The sequence below is a fragment of the Montipora foliosa genome, chromosome 4 (genome assembly GCF_036669935.1).
Source record: "Montipora foliosa isolate CH-2021 chromosome 4, ASM3666993v2, whole genome shotgun sequence".
NCBI classification, from domain to species: Eukaryota; Metazoa; Cnidaria; class Anthozoa; order Scleractinia; family Acroporidae; genus Montipora; species Montipora foliosa.
Genome location: NC_090872.1, coordinates 19586918 through 19609354, shown reverse-complemented (window position 1 = coordinate 19609354; position 22437 = coordinate 19586918). Strand labels below are relative to the sequence as shown.

At 37.9% G+C, this 22437-nt stretch overlaps 1 protein-coding gene across 1 annotated transcript in view; it reads left to right on the top strand.

The window, feature by feature from the left end:
- The first annotated feature begins 297 nt into the window (after positions 1-297).
- LOC138001097 (nuclear pore complex protein Nup98-Nup96-like) overlaps positions 298-22437 on the top strand; it is a 36634-nt gene continuing 14494 nt past the window's right edge. Inside the window, exons 1-21 of the mRNA XM_068847761.1 lie at positions 298-358; positions 1921-2100; positions 2906-3046; positions 4220-4333; positions 5222-5268; positions 5373-5480; positions 5725-5869; positions 7124-7311; positions 8148-8279; positions 9464-9494; positions 12093-12356; positions 12855-12915; positions 13796-13919; positions 14680-14760; positions 15589-15651; positions 16219-16326; positions 16924-17312; positions 19845-20005; positions 21164-21306; positions 21417-21530; positions 22150-22245. Of these exons, the coding sequence (XP_068703862.1) occupies positions 298-358; positions 1921-2100; positions 2906-3046; positions 4220-4333; positions 5222-5268; positions 5373-5480; positions 5725-5869; positions 7124-7311; positions 8148-8279; positions 9464-9494; positions 12093-12356; positions 12855-12915; positions 13796-13919; positions 14680-14760; positions 15589-15651; positions 16219-16326; positions 16924-17312; positions 19845-20005; positions 21164-21306; positions 21417-21530; positions 22150-22245 (2751 nt within the window). The remainder of the gene's footprint in view (positions 359-1920; positions 2101-2905; positions 3047-4219; positions 4334-5221; positions 5269-5372; positions 5481-5724; positions 5870-7123; positions 7312-8147; positions 8280-9463; positions 9495-12092; positions 12357-12854; positions 12916-13795; positions 13920-14679; positions 14761-15588; positions 15652-16218; positions 16327-16923; positions 17313-19844; positions 20006-21163; positions 21307-21416; positions 21531-22149; positions 22246-22437) is intronic.

Below are 22437 nucleotides of genomic sequence, written 5' to 3'. Positions count from 1 at the left end.
AGTATCCTGGCGCCAAGCAGTTCAAACCAGTCCATGGCGGAATTTACGGAACTTTTTGGCCTTGTAATTTTCCTAAAATAGACACCTTTGTACATAAAACCAAGTTGATCAGTCGCACTGTCATTGAAAGAACCTTTGTCTTCAAAGACACGTTTGGTATGGTGCATTGCAAAACAGATATATTTGTCTGAGGCGCAAGTTTAATACTTTCACACGCTTCGATCGGATCAAGTATTCCTTCCGTATCCAGGCAGACTGCAATACTCATTACTCAGATCGTTAAGATCGGCTTTCAAGATGTTTGGATCCTCGTCGAATACACCCTTTGGAACTGGCACAGGATTTGGAACAGGAACAAGTATGTAATATTAATTTAAAGTAATACTTAAACTGAATTGAACACTGAGCTCGAGGTGATCGTGAGTAACCAGCACAAGTTGTGCAGCAACATCATGTCAGCTCACATTGTACTTACCGCGATGAAGCACAGTAGTTGCACCAGCTGCTGTCGTAAACTTCACTTATCTGTGAATTATACAAACAAAACACATTCAAAAAATTATTTTCGTTGGTTGCCGTTGGTAGGTGTGCTTTTACTATGCACACAGAAGACGTTATTTTTGTTGGCTTCAGTAATTTGTCAACTTTTTATGGATCTTATTTTTATTTCCCTCTTTTGTCCTCCGTCATCGACTAATCTTTTGACCATTTAGTTACAGTTCATTCACTAATGTTAAAAAAGGTCCCCTTATTTTTTTGTGATCTGTGAACCAGGGGATGATCATGGTATGACCGAAAGCAAGTCTCTGTATTTTTAAATGGGAGGCCTAAATATTCTTTTCTGTTGGATTTGAAACTAACCATTAATTTTTTAATGTTTTTTCGTTTGGTTTCTGACAGCAAATGATGCAAAGAGATTTGAGATTCTTCAGAGAACTCATGACATCATTCTGCATTTTTAGTTAAAAAGATAGGGCTCGCTAACATGCTAAACTTTTCACAGCTTTTGGAGGTCAGACTACAGGGACTCAGTTTGGTTCTGGTACAGGTTGGTTGTTGTCATTGTGGATTTGATGCAGTCGCATTTAACAATTTTTTGTGATGGTGTACTGTACATCATCCACTCATTCCTGCATGACAGTAACTCTGCATTGCTTGATCACAATTTGTGCTCTTTTCCTTGGACAGATATTGAAATAATAATGATAATAATGCTGGGATCTGCACAAATCCTCAGAAAGTTGCGTAATTCATGAACAGAATAATTCATTTGCGTGACTGATGCTCCAGGTGCATGGTTTGCACCCAGCTGACGTACAAAAAGACACCAGCAAAGACTGTGATAAAAGAGACAATAATAATAATAATAATAATAATAATGATAATGATAATAATAATAATAATAATGATGATGATGATGATAATGATAATAATAATAATAATAATAAGAAGAAGAAGGTGATGAAGTTTATTCAATGACTGTTCAAGGAACAGCGCAGATTATTATTTTAGATAACAAGGCTGAGTCAACTTTAAGAATCCTAGCCTTCTACGTGTACTTATTATTTTTGTGACCCTGGTTCAAATTCAAGATGATTTCATAACTGGATGTCACTTCTGGAATGAAGTTAAATAAAAGATGTAGATTTCAGTTTGCATTTCCTTAAGGATACGTAAACACCATTCTCAAAGGCTACATGTGTGAAAGTGTGAAGTATAGTGACTATTAGTCTGCTATTGGACATTCATTGCACTTATTCGATGAATAAAAAATTAAGTAATAATATAATATAAATATCTTGCCAGCCAGGCTGGTGATTAAGTGTGAAAAATTAGTTGCCAGTGAATAAAATCCAGTCGAGCACCGAGTGTGTACTTGTCTTGGAAAAGGTTTCATTGTCATCTTCCTTTTCTTGGCAGGTCTTGGCACAAGTATATTTGGAAATAAGACTCAGACTAATTTTGGAAGTACTCTTAGCCAGCCGCAGAGTTCAGGTACGACAAGTCTGTTTGGTGGTGGGACAACCACAAATACTGGTGGAAGTTTATTTGGGGGAACAACGTCTGGAAGCCTCTTTGGACAGCAGCAAACAGCACAATGTAAGTTTTAACACTCCTAAGTAAAACAACTTACATTTCCAGATATGGTACGTATGTCCTTTACCCAGCTAAAAAACTCCACTGTATCACAAAGGAGACATAAAAAGATCCTGGACACAATAACAAAACACTTAAGAGTTCAAGACATGCAAACCACCAATGGAATTCCTGTGATTGAAAGAGTTACAGTACCGTGCAAAAGTAAGTTGAAAGTCTCGACTCGATCCTCGCAAGAATCAAGGATCGAGTCGAGAATCGAGACCCGAAATAGACTGTCAACTTACTTTTGCATGGTACTGTAAGACAAGACAATTAAAAGACAATACATTTAATCGCCAATGGGGGCTGCTTTAGGAATGAATGGATTAATGCTTGCAGATGCTGACCTTTCAGTCGCATGATACAAATGGCCATCTTCCAGTTGCTCTCCTACCCCATTTTCGATTCCCTGCTTGTCAATGTGCCAGATGGCTGGTGTGGTACCAGGGCTTCTACCAACACATCAAGTTGGCCAGTAAATCTACAGATGAGTCTGCAGAAAACCAAATTTTGAAGAAGCAAGGATCTGAGGGCTACGTCTGAAAGTAGCTGACAGATGTGCACACTGGGTGTGGGGAAATCACTGGCCCCTAGGTCTTGGTGAGAGACAAGGGATGAGGCTCATGAGTGGTTTGAAAGCAGTGTCTACCACTGGAACTGGGCACCCAATGAAAGTCCCTGGACATCCCACGTACAGTGTACCTAATTATAACCTCCAGTTACGATGCAGTTGTTACTGATTTCTGTTTTGTTTAAATACTTTTAGCTACATTTCCAAGTTTTGGAGGTGGATCAAGTGGTTTATTTGGCGGTACAACAAAAAGCACTGCAGGAACAAGTGTTTTCCCAACCCCCGGGCAAACTTCCACTTTTGGATCAGGAACCTCATCTGGATTTGGAACAACTGGTTGGTTTTCGTTTTAGCTAATTTGTACTCTGCCATCCCATTTTACAGTAATAAACCAGAAAAAAAAAACACCAAACAAGGGCTGCTGTTTCTGTCATTGCGCAGGGCTTCTGATATTATGCGATGTTGCGATTTTGTATAATCAACCTAAAATTGCAACAAATCACATAATTCATGGGAAATCACAGAATTTGTCCACAATCGTACAATTTACGGAAGAAAATAGCCAAATCTCGCTTTTTTGTAAGTTCTCCGATAATTTAAACGTCTTCTCAAGGCATTTTAGCTTTCAAAAGGCATCATAATCTGGAATGAACAAACGAACAAACAAACTAGTGTTCTATGCATTGTTTTACGTGTTGTGGGCCTTGTGCTGGTTTTCAGTAGTAAGTGACTGCTAATTGGCAACAATCCATTTCTCTGAATAAACAAATCATAATCGTTTAGATAATTTTATTCTTAAAAGATACAGTATGTGGCATGAACTGCTGGATTGTTGCTTGCAGTATGGGTTATTGACCAAATGTGAGGACAAGATAACTGATATATTGGCTAAGTTCTTTTTTTGTGTGGTTATGGACTGAGACGATGTCAAGGTCCATAAACATACAGAAAAAGAACATAACCAATATCCAGCCATCTTGACTGAACAAGCTTGGTCAATAAAGGGTTTATTGTATCAGATAAAACACCAAAAAATGATCTCCACTTCACTTCACTTCTTTGATCTTGCGGGACAAAGCGAGAAAGATAGTTCCATCTTGCCCGCTCAGGTAGCCAACCACAGTGCGGGATGTTGTTCATCTTGCCCGCTCACAGAGCTAGTCATATAATTAGTACTTTCTTTTACTTGAAACAAATAGCCTCATGGATAAGTTTGTTGTTAAAGTGTTGCCGCTTCTTCGCAGGAAAAAAATCGCACCTTCCTGTATACATTTTGGCGAAAGACGGCAAGAAAGTCAATTGGCGAAAATGCATTCGCATAATGAGCCTTATAATAGACCTTTCTTGCCACATAATGAGACTTGAAAACCAACTTGAACTTGAACTTGAACTTGAAATTGAACTTGTCAACTTTCATTGATTGGTATACTGTATGACCTCCTTAAATTGGTAGCCTAATGTGTTACCAACTACACCAATGTTCGTACTGTGTTCTTGAATTTATTTTAGGCTCTAGTTTGTTTGGTGGCAGTGCAAACACCGGTGGCAGTCTTTTTGGATCAGCTCAACCAACTTCGAGTTCATCTTTGTTTGGAACGACAAGCACTTCTTCAGGGTTTCAAGGTACATGTATGTGAAAGCAGTGGTGCTGGACTTAATAATAATCACTTTGTTGAAGTCTCAGGCTTACAGTGTATATCTAGCCAAGTGCAAAAAAGGAAATTCTCTACTTTTTGTTGAGACTAAAAATCAACTCACATTAATGCAGATCAAACTAATGAGCTTTTAAATTGACTGGCCCCAATTAGTGGAAACAGTGAGTTTTGTTTCTCTGAGATCTATAATGTTCCCCAATGCAAAGCGCGACTCAAAAGTAGAAATGACAGCAGAAAAGACAATTCTTGATGTGGGCTGGCAAACAAATTATGGGGCAGTTTCAAGGTGCAAAACCTCCTTCAATATTGGAAAATGTATTTGAATTTGGGAGTTACATGTTTAACATTACTGATGTTTTTTAATCCACTGACTCCTCAACAGCCCTTCAGTGACGGCAAAATTATTAGGCAGAGAAAAATCTGAATGGGAGAACTAATTATAAGTGATATTCACTGGACAATTCAAGCAATTGTCACTTTATACATCTAGACACCTTAAAAAAATAGGCTTCATCCCTGCCTTAAAAGTACTTTATTATAATTGAATGCACCTACATGTACCATCGCAGATTGTAAATATGGCAAATACGCATATTAATTATTGATGGCATCAATCTGCAAAAATATGCAGATTTCTTTGATAATGTCTGCTTTAAATTACAATGCTTAAAAAAATCAAAAGTAAAAGCCACACCTTGTCCTCCCTTAACCGCGGTGTAAATCAAGTGGAAAAAATATAGGTGAATCCTCGGCTTTCAGCTCCTATAGATGAGATTTTGCCTCAGTCAAAGTGGAGATTGAATCTGCGGTTTCACCTAGTCAGAACCACAGCAAATGTTAGTTAGTTTTGTTGCAGGATTGACATCTGGCATTGGGAATACAGGAACATCTGTAAAGTTTACTGTAAGTAGACTTGGATTTTAGTCTGCTCAAATAGTTCCCTTGTGATCTAAAGAACCTTATTTTCGTTGTGACACTTTTGATCTTTGGTGTTTTCTTGCATGCAGGTTGTGACTGGAAATGACTCTGTGGTGAAAAATGGTGCCCAACAAACCATTAGTATCAGACATCAGTGCATTACTGTTATGCCGACATATTCGGGCAAGAGTTTAGAGGTAATTAATTTTAACACAGGCAACTCTACAATCCTCCTTCTCCTCCACCTTATTGTCACTGTCATATTATTGTCCTTATCATCAATCATATTTATTCTCTTTGGGACCTGTAGAGTACATGTTCATGTAGGTTCATGTGTCCTTAATTACTGTGCATAATTAGTCATTATTCCTATTAAATTTGATTTAACCTCAATAACCTAAAATAGGAGCTGAGAATTGAAGATTACGAGGCTGGTCGTAAAAGTGGAGCTACTGGTACAACTGCCTTTACTGGTCTGTCCAATGCTACAAGCTCTTCTGCTGGGAGTCTCTTTGGAAACACATCAACTGGTTTTGGGACAACAGCCTTTGGACAGAAATCAACGGCTGGATTTGGTGGAACTGGTATTTGAAGTTGCATGTGTACTGTACAATAAATATTAGTGTCAACCCCCCCCCCCCCTCCCAAACCAACCTGGGGCTACTGTATTGTTATTTCAACCTTAACATGTAGGTCTAGGTCCTGAGCCATTTTCCAAGCAATAGTTCTTGCTATTCCTGTGGCCAGTACTGTATGAACTGTTTCACTTTTACACAATGACAGTTGACTGAAAGTTGTTTCATTTTAACAAAATGACCTGTGCAACTTGTTTCCATGTAAGGTCATGACATGTATGAGCTCATGACTGAGTTGAGTGAGCCCCTCAGAATGCTAGAAATGCGATGCCAAGATCAAAATTTTCATAGTACCGTAAACACCGGCGTATAAGCCGCACTCACGGATAAGCCGCACCCTGAGTTTAGCAACTCAGATTTTGGAAAAAAAAAATTGAAAGAAATTAAAATAAATCAAAAGTGGAGTGTTGACAAAGATGTCTTACATGTAAAATGCACTGTTTCTTCAAGTTTCTTGCACGTGTCAACCCACGTATTAACTCACTAACATTTAAAACAGAGAATACTCAAACTCTTACCTATAATTTTGACTCTCTAATAGTATGAAAATCCGACTCGGACATAAATTTGATCTTTCTCTGGCATTTTTAATACTGTATTTTTCATTCCTGTCCATTTCTCATTAGAATTTACATGCAACAACACCTGATCAACGTTTCGCTTCGTTTTAGCTTAGTAACCTGGCATTTCTGTCGAAGTGAGCGCTAGCGGCCATCGTCGACATTGTAAACAACTTTGTGGTGGAATGGAGATTCCCTGCCAAGTGAAGTTCACCTGCTCAAGAAAGGCGATGTTAAATCAGTTAAATGATCTTTTAACGAAGAAGGTTTAATCATTTTGTAAGCTCAAACAGGTCTATACAGACTTAAGAATTTTCCCTAAACTTGTTAATTTATGCAAATTTACGGCATGGTGTCTAGAGGTTCTCGCAGATAAGCCGCATCCCCGATTTGATCCGAAATTTTTGAGCAAAAAGGTGCAGCTTATACGCCGGTGTTTACGGTACTTAGAACTTCTCAAATGTCCAGCAATTTACATAATATTCAAAATTTGTTGACATTACATGTAAGTGTAAAATAATGTTGATTGAATTATGATTAAATCATGAAAACAGTGTAACCTGAGGATTAGGGCTCTTTTAAAGTAAAGGTTCTTGATATATGTAAAAACAATAAAAATTATTTGTTTCAAACATTTCAGGGAGCCTGTTTGGGGGCACATCGACCCCTTCATTATTTGGCCAACAACAGCAGCAGCAAACAACAGGATCCGTGTTTGGTCAGAAGCCGGGGGATTGTTTGGCACACCAACATCAAGTTCAGCATCATCTGCGTTTGGCACAGGGTTTGGTACAGGAAGTACTTTGTTTGGACAGAGTTCATCTGGTCAAACGGTATTACAATCATCTTGCGTCAACGTTTGTTAATTTATTGTCACATAGGTGGCATGGCTGAGCGGTCAGGGTGCTTGCCAATTGAGGCCTGGAGATCCTTTCCTATTTAAGTTGCTCCTGGTAGTCCCTCGTTCAATTTCAATCTTGGCTTTGCTTAAGTCAATAACCATTGATATGGTTTGTCTCAGGAAGTTGGGATTTTTAAAAGTCACCCTGTTCTGTTATGTCATTAATAATGTTTCATTGACTCTGGAAATGCATTTTGGTCAGTGACAGAAGTACAGGTAATCTTGAATTTACTGTAGTGCTATCCCTTTTTGGTCAAAACTTCACTGAACTTGCCTTCTATTTTGATGATTAATGAGTTACATGTACATGTACATTGTACATGTAGAGAGGACCACATGTAACCATGACAGTAATACAGACTTCAAGGAAAGGTTTCAAATGAATAGTAACAATTATTGATTTTGTTTGTCCTGCGAGGGAAGTAAACTGTTTTATGACTTGATTTGTTTTTACACTTGATCCTGTCAAATGATTCTGATTGACATGGTGGCTTTCTTGAATGTCAGGACATGTAGACTTGTTAAAGGTGTTTTGTGCAAGTTGTAAGAATTACCTGATTCTCATCCTCATGCAGTCAGCCAAATTAATAAGTTCAACTGACACCTTATGTTGGGTAAACAGATTAGATAATTATCCTGAACTTGCAAATTAAATGTGGGCTTACAGCTGTAAACACAGGTGATTTAAAAATTAGTAATACTTAAAATGTGTAGAATAATTATACTGGGCAATTGCATTTAAGTTGTTGGATTTTTTTCTTTTTGCAGGCTAGTCTTTTTGGTACAACAACAACTTCTGCTCCTGCTAGTTTGTTTGGTACTCAAACCACAGGCTTTGGTCAGACTCAAACAGGTACAGGATTGTTTGGACAAACTGGGTTTGGACAGACACAACAACAGGTTAGTCTGTAACAATGCTAGTGATTAATGATAACTCAAGCATATTAAGGCGTGACCCTAAGCCTAATTTGCATAAAATCGCTATGATTTGCCGCAACTCTTTCCAACCTGGCAGGACAATATATCTCGACAACCTTAACCCATTCACCCCTAAACTGGCCTAAACCGGCCATACTTAGTATTTTACTCTGTCTAAAGCCACACGATTTAACTTGTCAATGGGGAACCCCCAGGAGTCAGTGGGTTACCGGTAATTAACATTGGTCGTGTTAAGTTTAGGTAATTTTGGTCACATGATTAGCTGGAAGTGTTTCCTTTTTGCGATAGAAAACTGGAAATGGGCTGCTCAGATGACAATTCCTTATTATAATAGTAAACATCAAATTTGTTACTTGCGATATTGTATGGTTATCATCTAGAAAAAGCTGTGCAGAATAATTTACTGCAATGCACGGCTGAAAAGTTATTGTAGGAAACAGGTCATGTGACTTTAATATTGCCTTAAATAGATATTATTTTTTTCTGTTCAGGACATAGATCTATATTATATAACTCTTTGGGAGAGTCAACAATAATACAAAGTCATAGTTGAATCATTCCACTGTAATATTGAACATCATTGGCCCATTTGAGAATCCAGGTTTCTAGATAAATCATTGTGACATCATGAAACATGTGACCAAGTCAACAATGCGTTAAGTACGTAAAGGCTGCTGAATGATTTTGTAAGAATTCATTGGTTCTGTTCTGGTGCTTTAGCTGCGATCCATGCATGTACATTTGATAGAAACAGTTCTGAACTTTGCGAGGGGTCTTGCTAATCATCTGAGTCATTCCTTAACATGCTTGAGAATATTCGAACTTTGCACTTTGAAAAGGTTTTTGTCAGATGCGTCCAAAAGGGCGAGGACAATAACATCCTATCCCTTAATGATTATAATATTGATAATGATCATGATGTTGATAATGAAAATTTATAATAATGATAATAATAATAACAATAATAATGATAACAATAATAATAAGAATAATAGTAATAATAATCGTAATAATAGTAATAATTATTATTATTATTACATTTTCCTCCTTAGTTTGTGATAAAAGGGCCTTGATGGAATGTTATGGAAATAAGAATTATGGTAATTCAGTTTGGCACTAATTAGATATTGTTATGTCTTTTTAAGTCATCCATGTTTGGAACCAAGCCATTTGGAAGTAAGTAGGATTTCTTAATGTTCCTTGGTACTTGATACCCAGTTTTTTGACAGTGAGATGGGTTTTTAGTAGAAAAAATTTGCAAGCAGGGTTAAGAACATAGCCTTGCAGGACAAATTAATATGTTGAGAAACCTAATGGTTCCAACTCCAGCTTGATTCCTATATACAGTGGCTTTTGTTAGTACTCTGCCTGTGGTATGCTTGTAGCTTTGATTTTTTCTCTCAAAAGTGTAATGAATAATTTTGCATTCTTCATGTGGATACATGTGGAGGATACCCAGATGACAGGGGGAAAATTACTGTGGTTGCAGATCTGCAACTTCTCCTAATTCTTTGATTGCACTCATGTGATAAGATGGCCATGTTGGTGCCAAAACAATGGAAAACTGTGACTCAAGGTTTGAATAATAATATATTTAAATTCCCAAGAGACTTTTTCACTGTTGTTCTTTCCACTGACATGGCTGCCGTGATGTCAAGTGCAATCAAAGAATTAATTTCTAGTCGTGACAGGAAAAAATTCAGTCCCAAGTGCAACGTTGTTGGTCACAATCTGGCGCTGTGACTATAATCATGCACTTTGATAATTACCGTAAACGTCCATGTATAAGCCGCATCCGTAGATAAGCCGCACCCCGAATTTAGAAGCGCACATTTTGTTCTATTGCTATAAACCATCAAGGACAAACAATCAAGGTTTCACCCATATAAGTTGAAATACGAATGAGTGCTTAGTAGCCAAGCTTTAAACGTGGGGAGGAGTCTGGGCAGGGCCTGGGTATCATGACCCCGTCTATAAAGATGTTTGGAAACCCGCAATAGGCGAAAAAATTCATCCGAACAGGAGCTTGATAATGCAGTCGACAAATTTGCCGAGAAGGTGGTCAAGGACAACGAAACAGTTGGCCATTTACCTCGCGAGTACTCGCGATTGTGGTATTTTATCGCACGTGACGGAAAGATATGCGTGGAAGTGACTGGCCGAAGACGTCACTGCTTACAGCTGTGCGGAAGAATGGAGATTCCTTAATGTAGGACCTTGTAGGTTGGTGTTTACTTGTTCGAGTAAAGCGAAAATTAATCACTTGAAAGAACTCTTGGAAAGCAAGATTCGCTGATAAACACTCGAAGACATAAACGGCTCCTTTAGGAACCACCACTCATTAAAAAGCCGATGAACAACAGCAACAGTTTCTTTTATGTTTCGTTACTGAGATCTTAAGAAGTTGTATGAATATTAATTAGGTTTTTTAAAACTCCAAACACAGATGTATCCATGGATAAGCCGCACCCTTGATTTATGGCTTCAATTTTGTGAAAAAAAGTGCGGCTTATACATGGACGTTTACGGTATTAATACAATGATTAATGTCACTGTTCCTTGGTATCAACATAATAAGCTTTAAACGCATGACACAAGGCGCAATAAAACAAGACCATTGACGTATTGGCATTTTTTGAGGGGAACACTGCCTTGCAACTGGTTAGCTTATGCGACTTCCGGTTTGCGTGATATAGAACAACCTCACTTATCGACCCCAGCACTACGAGCTGAGTGGTAAACAGCACGTGCTGGATCAGGCAAGAGTATTTGTTAGCGAGCAATGTCCAAAGGCAAACGAGCTAACAAGCTTGGGGGAAGTCGCTGCACAGACTTAACCGCACCTCGCAGGAGTGACCCAATTTTAAAGGGGCTAGGTCACGCAATTTTAGGCAATTTCAGCAATGATCGAATGGTCATAGAATTAACTAAAATATCAAAATAACTGTTCAAAACTATAGAAGAACTCTAACCAAACACAGGGAAGCCAAGAAGGGACATGGATGGACAAAACTGGAGAGGATTGAAATGGATTGAATTTGGGTAAATTTGAAAAACGTCAGCCCACCTTTTTTCAAATTTATATCAGTCTATATCAAAATGTCATTTACACAGCTGGAAAATCATTCTCAGTTGTTATGTGGCCGTTATTTTGCAAATAAAAGACTCTTGCTCTGCCAATTTGACGTTTAGAGCTCTTAATTAACAAAATTAAACAAATTTACCTTAAATAGCGTGACCTAGCCCCTTTAATGAAGGCAAAGCAGTATATACCCAACTGATCTCCAAAAGGAGGGAGGGGAAAAACTTTTAAAAAATTGCAAACAGCTAGTTGGTTTACTATAGAAGACAAACTGCCAAGTGAACTTTGGACGGCTAACTGAAGCTTTTATAGCGAAACTCTGTCTATTAAAGTAGCCAGTTGTACAGGTTCTACTATGTAGCAGGTAGGCATTACACATGCTCTTTAACAGTTATGAATGAGGCCTTAACGGATTTGGGCCAATGCATGTACATGTACATGTACATGTACGTATAATCTGAGATCAAGGAACAAAGTCTTTGTGTCCTCATTTTATTTACAACAAGGCCATTGATTTTATGACCTTGAACGACCGACTGCAAAGAACTCGAAGATAACTAACGTGACATGAATAGCCCCTTTTAGTACATGTACGGTCACGTTCCATTAACCATATTTTACTGATGGGACAGTAAAATCTCATTTTGGATTTATTGCCAGGAAAGTGTAAAGATATTCTTTCTTGTCTCCAGCAGCCCTTGGCACTGGCTCAACTGGCAGCTTATTTGGACAACAAAATAAAGCTCAAACGGGGTTCAACTTTGGTGGCACCCCCGGAGGCTTGGGTGCAAATGCCTTTGGCACAACCACAAGCACAGCAGGCAGTCTATTTGGTCCAAAGCCGACTGGGTTTGGTCCTGGGACAGTGTTTGGATCTACAACTGGTACAGGCTTATTTGGAAACACAGGGACACTTGGTACAGCCACAGGGATTGGCTCAGGGACACTTGGAACTAGTCAGTGTTTACTTTTTTCTGTCACTACATCTTTGGTTTTATGTGTTGTTACTTAAACATGGACATGCACTAGAAAAAAAGGTGGCTTCACACTCTGCTTTTGTTCGAATTTACTCAAACACAACTGATTATCCACGATGGTGATATTTAACAAACATGTACAGTCTATGTACAGGTGGAACCCCTAAAAGATATTTCCAGTGCGAGAAGGGAAAATGGGGATTTAAAAAAGAAACAACAGATAACATCTTATAACATATTATGGACAAATTGCCATTAGGGCTTTTATGATAGCACAAATAATCACAGAACTCTGTACTCGACGATGGTTACTTGACAAATTAATCATCCACATGTGTGCATGTGCCTAAGGCACCCCACCTTTTTTAGTGCGTCTTTGTGTTTAGGTTTATTGCTAGTCAGGCTACTGAAAGTTGTTTGCAGTAGAAAATTCTCCTGTGAATGACAATGTCTGACGTCAAAATCTTACATTTTCAGGCACTTTTGGGTCCTTGGGCACCCAACAAACAGCTGTCCTTGGAATAAATGCTCTTGGAAGGTAAGGAAACTTTTTCAGAGCACAGCGCAGTTGAGGGTTATCCAGGGCAGATACATGTATGCATCACAAAGTGTCCCCTTGCTCTTCACCCCATCTTCAATGTCACTCATGTCCCAGAAGACCTCTGCTCCTCACGTGAAGACAAACAGTTGGATTTATCCTAACACTAAATGAAATTCTTTGGCTTAAAGGAACGTTTTGGGTTACAGAAAGCAAAAAGGAGAGATATAAAATATGAAAAAATTATAGGAAAGGAGTACTATGAGAGTTGGGTATATTTTCTTTCCTCTTCTTTTCTTTTTCTTTTGTTTTTTAAAATAATACATTCTATATTTTATGCTGTCCCCATAATTTGTGTGATGTACCCGATGTTGTCAGGAAGCCTATAGCTCATAAGCCCCCGGCTTCTATATAGGCTTCCTTGTCATTACCGCCTTAAACATTTTTTAGTCTATCGTCTTTAAGTTATTATAAATTTCTAGTGTATTGTGGTTTTTTTTAAAATTTCTTTTCTTTTATGTGGTTAATGGTAAATGAAAATGAATGAATGAATGAATGTATAACATACATAGTAAGGATCACATGTACAGTGATAAAAGGCAATGGCTACTGGATGACATACAGTTTACATGTACTGTAGCTGAATCTTACAATGTAGCAGAGAACAAAAATACTATGACATGCAACTTTTAGTTTGGGATAAGAATAATATTGCTGTTTTAGTGTAATTTTTCAGACAAAATTATACATGTATACTTGTACATGTACATTGTAAGAGCCTTTTCGGTTTTAGCATTGTAATAATTTATATTACATGTATTTTGATCACACTGTGTAGGAATAAAATTATTTATCTCTTATCTGTATCTTCCATATACAGTAACCAAAATACAGCTGCACTGAATGCCTTGCAGCAACAACAGCAGCAGTTGCTTGAGCAGCAGCTACAAATTCTGTCAAACTCTCCATTTGGTGACTCACCATTGTTTAGGAATTCACTTGTAGTAAGTGACTTGTTCTTCCTTTTTATTTCACAATAATTGTTAATTTTTTTTGCTTCCATGTCATAAATTATGCAAAAAACAAAGTGGTCTGAGATAAATTTAGCCTTACTTTGTTTGTGGCGTGCTGTACCTCTTACTAACTGAACTGTACAGTACATTGCAGCTGGCTTTTCTTTCAGTTCAATATTTATGGTCCATTTGTTTTTAAGAACAATGTTAATAAATTTATTTGGAAAAATACTGTATGGTCCAGAAAAAACAAGGTCAGAGAAGTGTTACATCTCTTGGCAACTGGATCAAGGAGGACATCAAACATCCCGTAAACCAATCATACAGTCTTTCATATTATCCAAGAGGTGTAGTAAAATGAATAGTAATAAATTCTTACCACCTCTCTACTGACCATCCTGATGCTAAGTATGTACAATATACATGTAATTTTGCTGACTCAATCAGCGATGGTTCCAGGTAGTGGTCTCATTTAGCAATGCTTTCTTCTCGCAAGAGTTGCCATGAATAAATCCTTGTTTTACCAGTGCCTTGCTTTTTGCTCCCACTGTATTTCTGAGGCACAATATCCCAAAGCAAACTTATTGTGAATTAATTATTATTGATTATAAGCTTAATAATCAAGCTTATAATCAGTAATATATTATGATAAGTATTTTAGGTTTAATTTGAAGGCCATAGAGCATTAAAAAAATATTTGGTGGTGGTTCCATCGACGTCTTGATTTTGTTATTCAAATTTCATTTTGTAGGAGAAGGCTAGAGCAGAGAGAGCATCAAGTTCAACTTCCAGCTCACTTCAAAGAGTTTCCACAACACCATCTCATTACAAGGTTAATCAATCACATATTGTTAGGTCTGCTGTACTGCTTCTAGATGTATACCATGCTCAGTTTTCCTGTGACACTGTGGTGGCATGCTGTTTCCCCTAAAGAAAGAGACTACAGGAATTAAACTCTACTTTTTTACAAATGATTTCTTTTGCTTTGGTTAAGAAACATTATGAAAAAAATGGTGCTGGTCAAGTCAGCAAAAACCAATGCTTTCCATAAAACTGGATTGAGTAACCCTATAATTAGTATTGTCTGGTTCAAATGGTGTAATAATTTCAGTTCTAAACACTGCTTTCGAAGGCGTGACTGGTGCTTTGACAACCTGAGTACAAGTTATCGTTAGAGTCATGATAAATAATATTAGTATATTATACAAAATTGCGCGCTCTCATTGGCTCGCTATCTTGGATTATCAGCCGATAATCACCTCGACAGACAAAATGGCTGCCAGTAGTCGTTTGCCACGGTAAGTGAAGATGATTTCGCGTTGAAATATTTTTTTCTCTTTTTTTGAAATAATCGCCTGTGTATTTATACTAAAACAATTATTGTGCTGTTGAAACATAATAGTAATGATCTACATGTACATGTATGCCATCGATAAATTGCCCTTCAGGACTGCAATCAATTGGGTGATTTACTTTATTAAGTTTTGTGAAATACATGTACCTGGGCCCATACCATTTACATAGTGTGTGCCACAATACGCTGAAGTTGTTGTCACAATATTCTTTTCATTGGTGTGATTATATGATTATTCGTATTATCATACAAACATTGGGGCACTTTTTTGTGCTGAAGTGAACATTTTCATTAACTTGTTTGCAGGTTTGTCCCCGCCCTGCTGCCAGAATCAAACCAAGGCCAATAAATAACCACACCATAAATAAGGTTTGTCTTCTTACAATGTGTTATGACAGGCATCTTATTTTGTTACACTGTAGCTGATAATTATATTTCACCACTGGTCAGACTCTTTTAGTTCTTAAGATCTACGATATATTGTTCTTTGAGTGGAATTACTCAAATATACTGTAAGCCAGGAAACAATCCAAGCAAGCATATACATGTACTTTGACTGATTCAAATTTATTAGTTGGTGTGTTAATTTTGTACTCATGTTTCCTCTTGGGGGTATTTACATGAGGCTGGGGCAAACTCAGACCATCATGAGTTTGTATCGGCCTTTATACATTTCTTTTTATGCATTTACATGAGACCGGCCTGACAATGAACTCACACTGGTCTGACTTCATTTCAGTTGCTGGACCGAGACGAGGAATTCTCGTACTGGTCAGCCCATGCAAGTATATTTTGTAGACAAAACATATCATTTCATCCCAAAATCAGGCACCAAGCATTTCATCCCGGTTTTATGTAAACGGCTACAACAATTTCATACCGGTCCCACATAAATATCCCCTTAATTTTCAACTCTTTTGATCCCTTGTTGTTCAGTCCAAACTGTTTGAAGGATTGGAAGAAGATTCAGGTTTGAGTCCAGACACGTTTGTCCCCAGAAAGAACATCAAGAAACTTGTTATCAAAAGCAAGTCAGTCACAGAGGTAATAAGATTCTAAAGATTTTTAGTCTTAATAATTAAAAAGAATACTTAAAGGGATTAACTGAGTGCCCATCATGGCTTGCAGCGCATTCTGAAGTGGACAACTGTGCCACTTAGTAGCATTTGCTTTTAAAATAAATTTCATAAATTTAAGTGCAGAGTGGACATGAAATGAAAGTGGAAAAGATCATTGCTGTGAGATAAGCAACACTTCCTAATCCTGTAACTTTGATGATCTTTTTATTTTAAGCAGTGGTTGTTTTGCTAAGAATTCATGGAAGGAAAATTCTGGCAACCAACCCATGAGCCACAACAAACAACAGAAAACAGACACCGAAACTCTCAAACTGGCATCAATGGTGAAATTGGGTGGAAGGGAAGAGAACAAAATTCTTAATTCTTTTCTTAAATGCTCTAACTATTCCACAAGGAATCTAAGCATGAACAATAATGATATTATTATACAGTTGCAGTGATTCTGCTTTCAACTGACACCACTGTACTCTTTCTTTTTAACTCCTAGTGTTAATTATTGCACTTTATCATGTAGGTAACAAAAGTAGTAAACATAAATAATTATTATGACTTGTCTTTCTAGGAATTACCTGTGTCAGCCATTGACACGACCAGAGTCAAAATACATACCTTGGAGGGAGATGATGATGTTATAGCAACAAGCACTACTCTTCCTCCCTCCCCTCAGTCGTCACAATACACTTCACCAATAATGACCTCCACTGTTTCAAAGAGTGTGGCCTTTAGAGAGGACCTGGAGGGCAGGTCCACTACCAGTGATACTACCAGTCCCATCGGAGTGAGATTCTCCCAAGGTACAGTCACAGAATCCTTGGATACAACCATTGCTGACTTGAATGTTCGGCGCATTAGAGCGGAAGATGATCAGGAAAGCTTGGCGACATCAGATAACACAGAGGATACTTCTTCTGTGAGTGGAACGAGAGAACCTTGTGCTATTGTTTTAAAAAGGTGAGTGGGTGTGGAAAAGTTTGGTATCTCCAAGTCACATTTGGTTTTTTTCTTTGGCACTTTTAAACTATAGAATTATTCAGGTTTGACATCAACTATCATCAGCAACTTTTCCAATGGGACCCCCAATTTTCAAGATCTAAAAACTAATTTTTCAGATTGATAGAATTGTTTCTAAAAGTTAATGTCATATTGGTGAGAATTATTTTGCAATTACAGTGGGCGAAAAGGAAACTACTGTAAATGAAGTTCATTAGCTATTGAAACATGACATGCAATGAGCAATGACACAAGTATTAATTTTCAGTTTACTTGAAAAGTTTTTTCTATGTTTTATGTGAAAATTTTATCTTCCTATTTTAAACTAACCTTCCTCTGAACATAACCCGCCATCCTGGAAAATTTTTGCCAGGTTAATAAGCTACTGAGATCATTCTATGAAGGGTCTATGAAGTCAAGTGAAACAAACATCGGTTCGCTCTACTATTAAAATGCTTGATTTACAAAGTTATGGATATGACTTTAGTGTAAGAGGAATGTCCAGAGGTTTGTATTTAATCCACTTTTTTACTCCAAATTTTCCTGTGATCAATGTGTGGTTCCAGAAAATATCCATATCCCCACCACGGAAGACTTTTTGATTTGCACCCCCCCCTCCCCCCAGGATTTTCCGTTCCAGGGGGGTCTTTGATGACCCCCCCCTCCCCTCAGGAATTTCCAGAATTTTTTTACTTATAAAAACGAAAGTGAATTAGTTACGTAATTGCGGTATAATTTTATTACAACAGTGTAAACATTAAGGTTAACTTTTAGAAAAATATAATGCTTTGTTAAGCTCATTATCCAGCTAAACTTTCAGCTTGTGCGCTATCAACTTTGCAAAGCTGAAACATTTGGGTTGCACGTCGACTGTTTCACGTTTTTGTGCGAACTTCGATGAGAACATTTCACTTGCTTAAACAACTTCGCCAACCATAGTAAATAAAACAGAAACTTACAAGGTTCCTTTGTCTACACATTTTGTCAGTTTCTTCAGGTTGATTCTTTAATATTTAGGGACCACACTAGGCGATTGTTTTAGGAAGAATATTATTGACGCCAAAATAATCCATCATATTTGTAAACTTAGATATGGCGATTTATGTGCAGTCTTCGAATTTACTGACTCTCCAGCAGTCCTTCTCGCCGCTAAATGACACACAGCCTCACTGTTGCTTGCCTTTGAGCCACGGATGGAAGCGAGAGGGCGACTGTTATCGTTTTTGGCGCGATTTACTTCCTCCAATGAGTAGTCAAACTCCTGTTTTAGAATTTCCAGTTTGACATAACGAACTGAACCTCAAAAATCGTTTCCCGAGGCCGCAATAAATATTGCGCTTACTCAAAGAAGAGAAAACTTGACTCCCGGTTCCTGTCCGTGGTCTAAATGCCACCCACAAAAAAGAAAATGTCGTTGCACACAAGCGTTGAGATGGTGGGAACTTGCGTCTTATCGCATTTTCAATGAGTTACTACCCCCAGTAAAACATAAATCCTATCAAAAACGTGTTTACTGCATGTGAAGGTAGCGAAAAGTGATACTCAAGTGAACGGAAGTATTGGTTGGACGAAAAAGAGACAAACGTGGAAGTCTGGGGACAAGACTCCAGTTGAGACCGCCATTTTAAATGTTTCGAATCCGTCCCAGATGAAAGACACATTGTTCTTAGCTTCGGGAGATTGTAGCGCTAGCTAACTCAAAGAAAAACGGAAACATTGAAGCTAATAGTATTAACTTTATCTCAAAACTGACTTTTGTTTCAAAACATCGTCCGATAGTGTGTTTTGTGCTTCAGATCGATCGTATGTTGCTTTCAATGTTTTGTATGTGGTTCGTGAACCTTTGGAAAAGTAGTTTCCCACGAAACCCCCCTACCCCTTGGAAATTACTGCCCTTTAACCCCCCCTCTCCCTCGGAATTTCCAATTGTCTTCCGTGGTGGGGGTATGGATATTTTCTGGAACCACACAATGAAATTCCCATCCAAGCTCATCAAACACAAAATTTAATACAATCAGAGCTTGTTTTGTAAAGTCAGTTTTTATGCAGATTTTTATTGGCAATTGTTATGCTAATTTACCTGACAGTTCTAGTGCTACCAAACCAGCTCTATCTGTATGACTTGATTATAAGTTGAGGGCAATTTTTTGGGCAGAGTTTTAGGTCATAAAGGGTCAACTTATACAGGAGTAAATATGGTATACAACATTGAGCTGTCTCTTAGAGGCAACAGGGATGGCACAGATGAGAGCACTAGCCTCCCGAGAATATGGGGTTACCATTAGTTGAAACTGTGGATGAATTTGTAGGATGACATCTCTGCTGTGTGCACTTCCCCTCCAATACTTACTAGTTATCAGCATAATTTTTGTTTAAAGGGAAAAACCACCAGTAAACGAAAAGTCACCAGTAAACGAAAATGTCATTATGATAATTAGTGCAAATTTCATTGTTATTTGTGTAATGTATTAATTAAGGAATTGTTCTCTTTAGGTCTGAATATTATACTATTCCCCCATTGAATGAACTCAATCAGAAGGTCGACAGTAATGGGGATGTGTTCATAGATGACTTCGTTGTTGGCCGGACAGGTTATGGCTGCGTCAAGTTCTATGGCAGAACTAATGTTGCTGGACTGAACTTGGATGAAATTGGTGAGAATCAGACTGAGTACTGCGACATGTATTAGTTGTTGTTATTGTTATCATAATCATTATCATTATCAGGTGCCAGTTGTTCGAAAGTCGGAAGCCTTTATTCCGAGGATTTTACCATCCCACAGTTTCAATCTGTGGAAAGACTTTATCACTTTTTATTTTGCTCATGTAACTGTGAATATACACACTCTAAGCACACGTCGAGTAAAATTGTCTGGCGTTAGAATAAAAATAAAGACTCACTCCCAGGAGTGAATTGGCTAATGTGAAGTATGTATATATGTTATACTCTTGATAGTGAAGTATCCCCTGAACAAAGTTATCTGGCCTTTGAGTTTTGCAAGAAACTGCATTGTTCACTGAAATGTGTACACATCAATTACTTTGAATTTTTACTGGGCTCTTTTCATCATTTTTATCTGTTGTTGTTGTTGACATAGTTAATGAATGGAGATGGTTATGAAACTCGACAGGTCTTTGGTTTCATGCTTTTGTCTGTATTATTGGCCTTGACGGTGCACAAAACACACCTTTTTTTCGAGAAATTAACCAATCAAATCTTTTGATTAAGTTATGCGCACCTAATTTGCGAACCCGTGCAAAGCAAAAACAAAAGATTGCATGTCAATGGACCCTTTCCGAGTTCCTGTCAGTCTCGGTTTCGAAGTGAGTCTTGGTGCTCAACTATTGTAAGGAAAATTAGTTTGATTTGCATAAGAATACGCAACTCATTTACATTTGAGTGGTTGTGCATCAGGACTTGCTTTGAAACTGAGACATGCAGCAACTCGGAAATGGGCAATTGTGTGAACATTGTTCTCGCTTTTGAAGGTTTTAAGGTTTCATAACCAGTCCCTCGATTAACTGTGTTGTTGATAAAAGAGTAACCCTTGTTTTCTCCAACAGGACTTTTGCTAAGATCTTAAGTTGCTGGGTGAATCAAATTTGCAGACAGGGAACCAAGTAGTGAAGAAGCAAGTAACTTGGGGTTTTTTCAGAAAGTAGCCAGGAGTGTTGCTTGTTGTATCTGTGAAAATCCACAGACGATTAGCCCTTAGTGACAGCCCTGTAGCTGCTATACATTTACATAATGTAGTAGGTGCAATATACAAGTGAAAATTAACACAATGGTTATTTGTATTTCCTTTTCTTCAGTGTTTTTCAGACGGCGTGAGATAGAGGTGTACCCTGACTCGTATCCTAACAAGCCTCCAGTTGGCAAGGATTTGAACAAGAAAGCTGAAATTACTCTGGAGAAAGTGTGGCCCAATGACAAGACCTCACACAAGCCAATCACAGTGAGTAATTTGCACAGACTGTTACCCTACTGAATGATTTTTGATTAATAATTATTGCAGGAAAGGTGATGTTGTTAACTTGTTTTTCTTTTCTCTTTAAATTCTCATAGAGCCCTGAAAGACTTCAGCTTCAAGGATGGCAAAAGAGGGTGGAAGCTGCAACAGCAAAACTGGGAGCCACTTTCCTTGATTATGATCCTGATACTGGAAACTGGGTTTTCACTGTAAGTTAGGGATGTGTGCTCCATCTTTTTGCAAATCAAAGTTGTGGTCCTTTACTTTAACAGGTCAGATTGACAGGGATTTCATTGAAAGCAGGTTACCGCTTGTCTACCGCCACCTAGTATAGGGCCTCATACCACTGTCTGTTTAGCCAGTGAGCAGGCTGTCATGTTTGGGTATGCACTGCAGTCACAGCTGCCTATTCCACCATCACCAGCCACTTATGGAAAAGGCTATGGAAACCCCTGGGTTGTGAACAAATTGATTGGCTTGCTATTCAAAAGGAAAACAAAAGTCAGTAAACGACAGAAACAATGACTAAGACAAAAGCAGCAAGGCTACAACAATGCCAAAGAATATCCAGCTACACTACTTGATTCTGGTGACACTGTTTGCAATGTTTCAATCCAAAACATGAAGAATGAAGCTCAAAATGAAAATCAGGTTAAAGTAGTTTTACTTTAAGTTATTTAATTCTTAATACCCTGGTAATATTATTTTGTCACCCTAATTCATAATGTGAATAGCAAGGGCTACAATATTAGGAAAAAACGAGCCTCCGATAGAAATTGAAACTGTATAGAAAATTCATGGCTTAAAGAAATGTTCTTTTGTCTGTAGGTGGAACATTTTACAAGATATGGAATGCATGAATACCTTGAAGATGAGCAGTTAGCAAAGAAGCTGAAACGACCTCCGTTGAAGCCAAATTTGCAGGTATATGTATGGTCATTGCATGATTTCAAAGAAATGGCACTGCTCATAAATTTGATATTACCCAGTCGCTTCAAGTCTTGTACTGTATTTTGGGATATTTTCTCAAAGAAAGTGCATTTTTGGCATTTTTAGTGGAGTATACATATAACTTATATCACTTTATGGGAGCAAGACCAACTGTCCTGTTCTTAA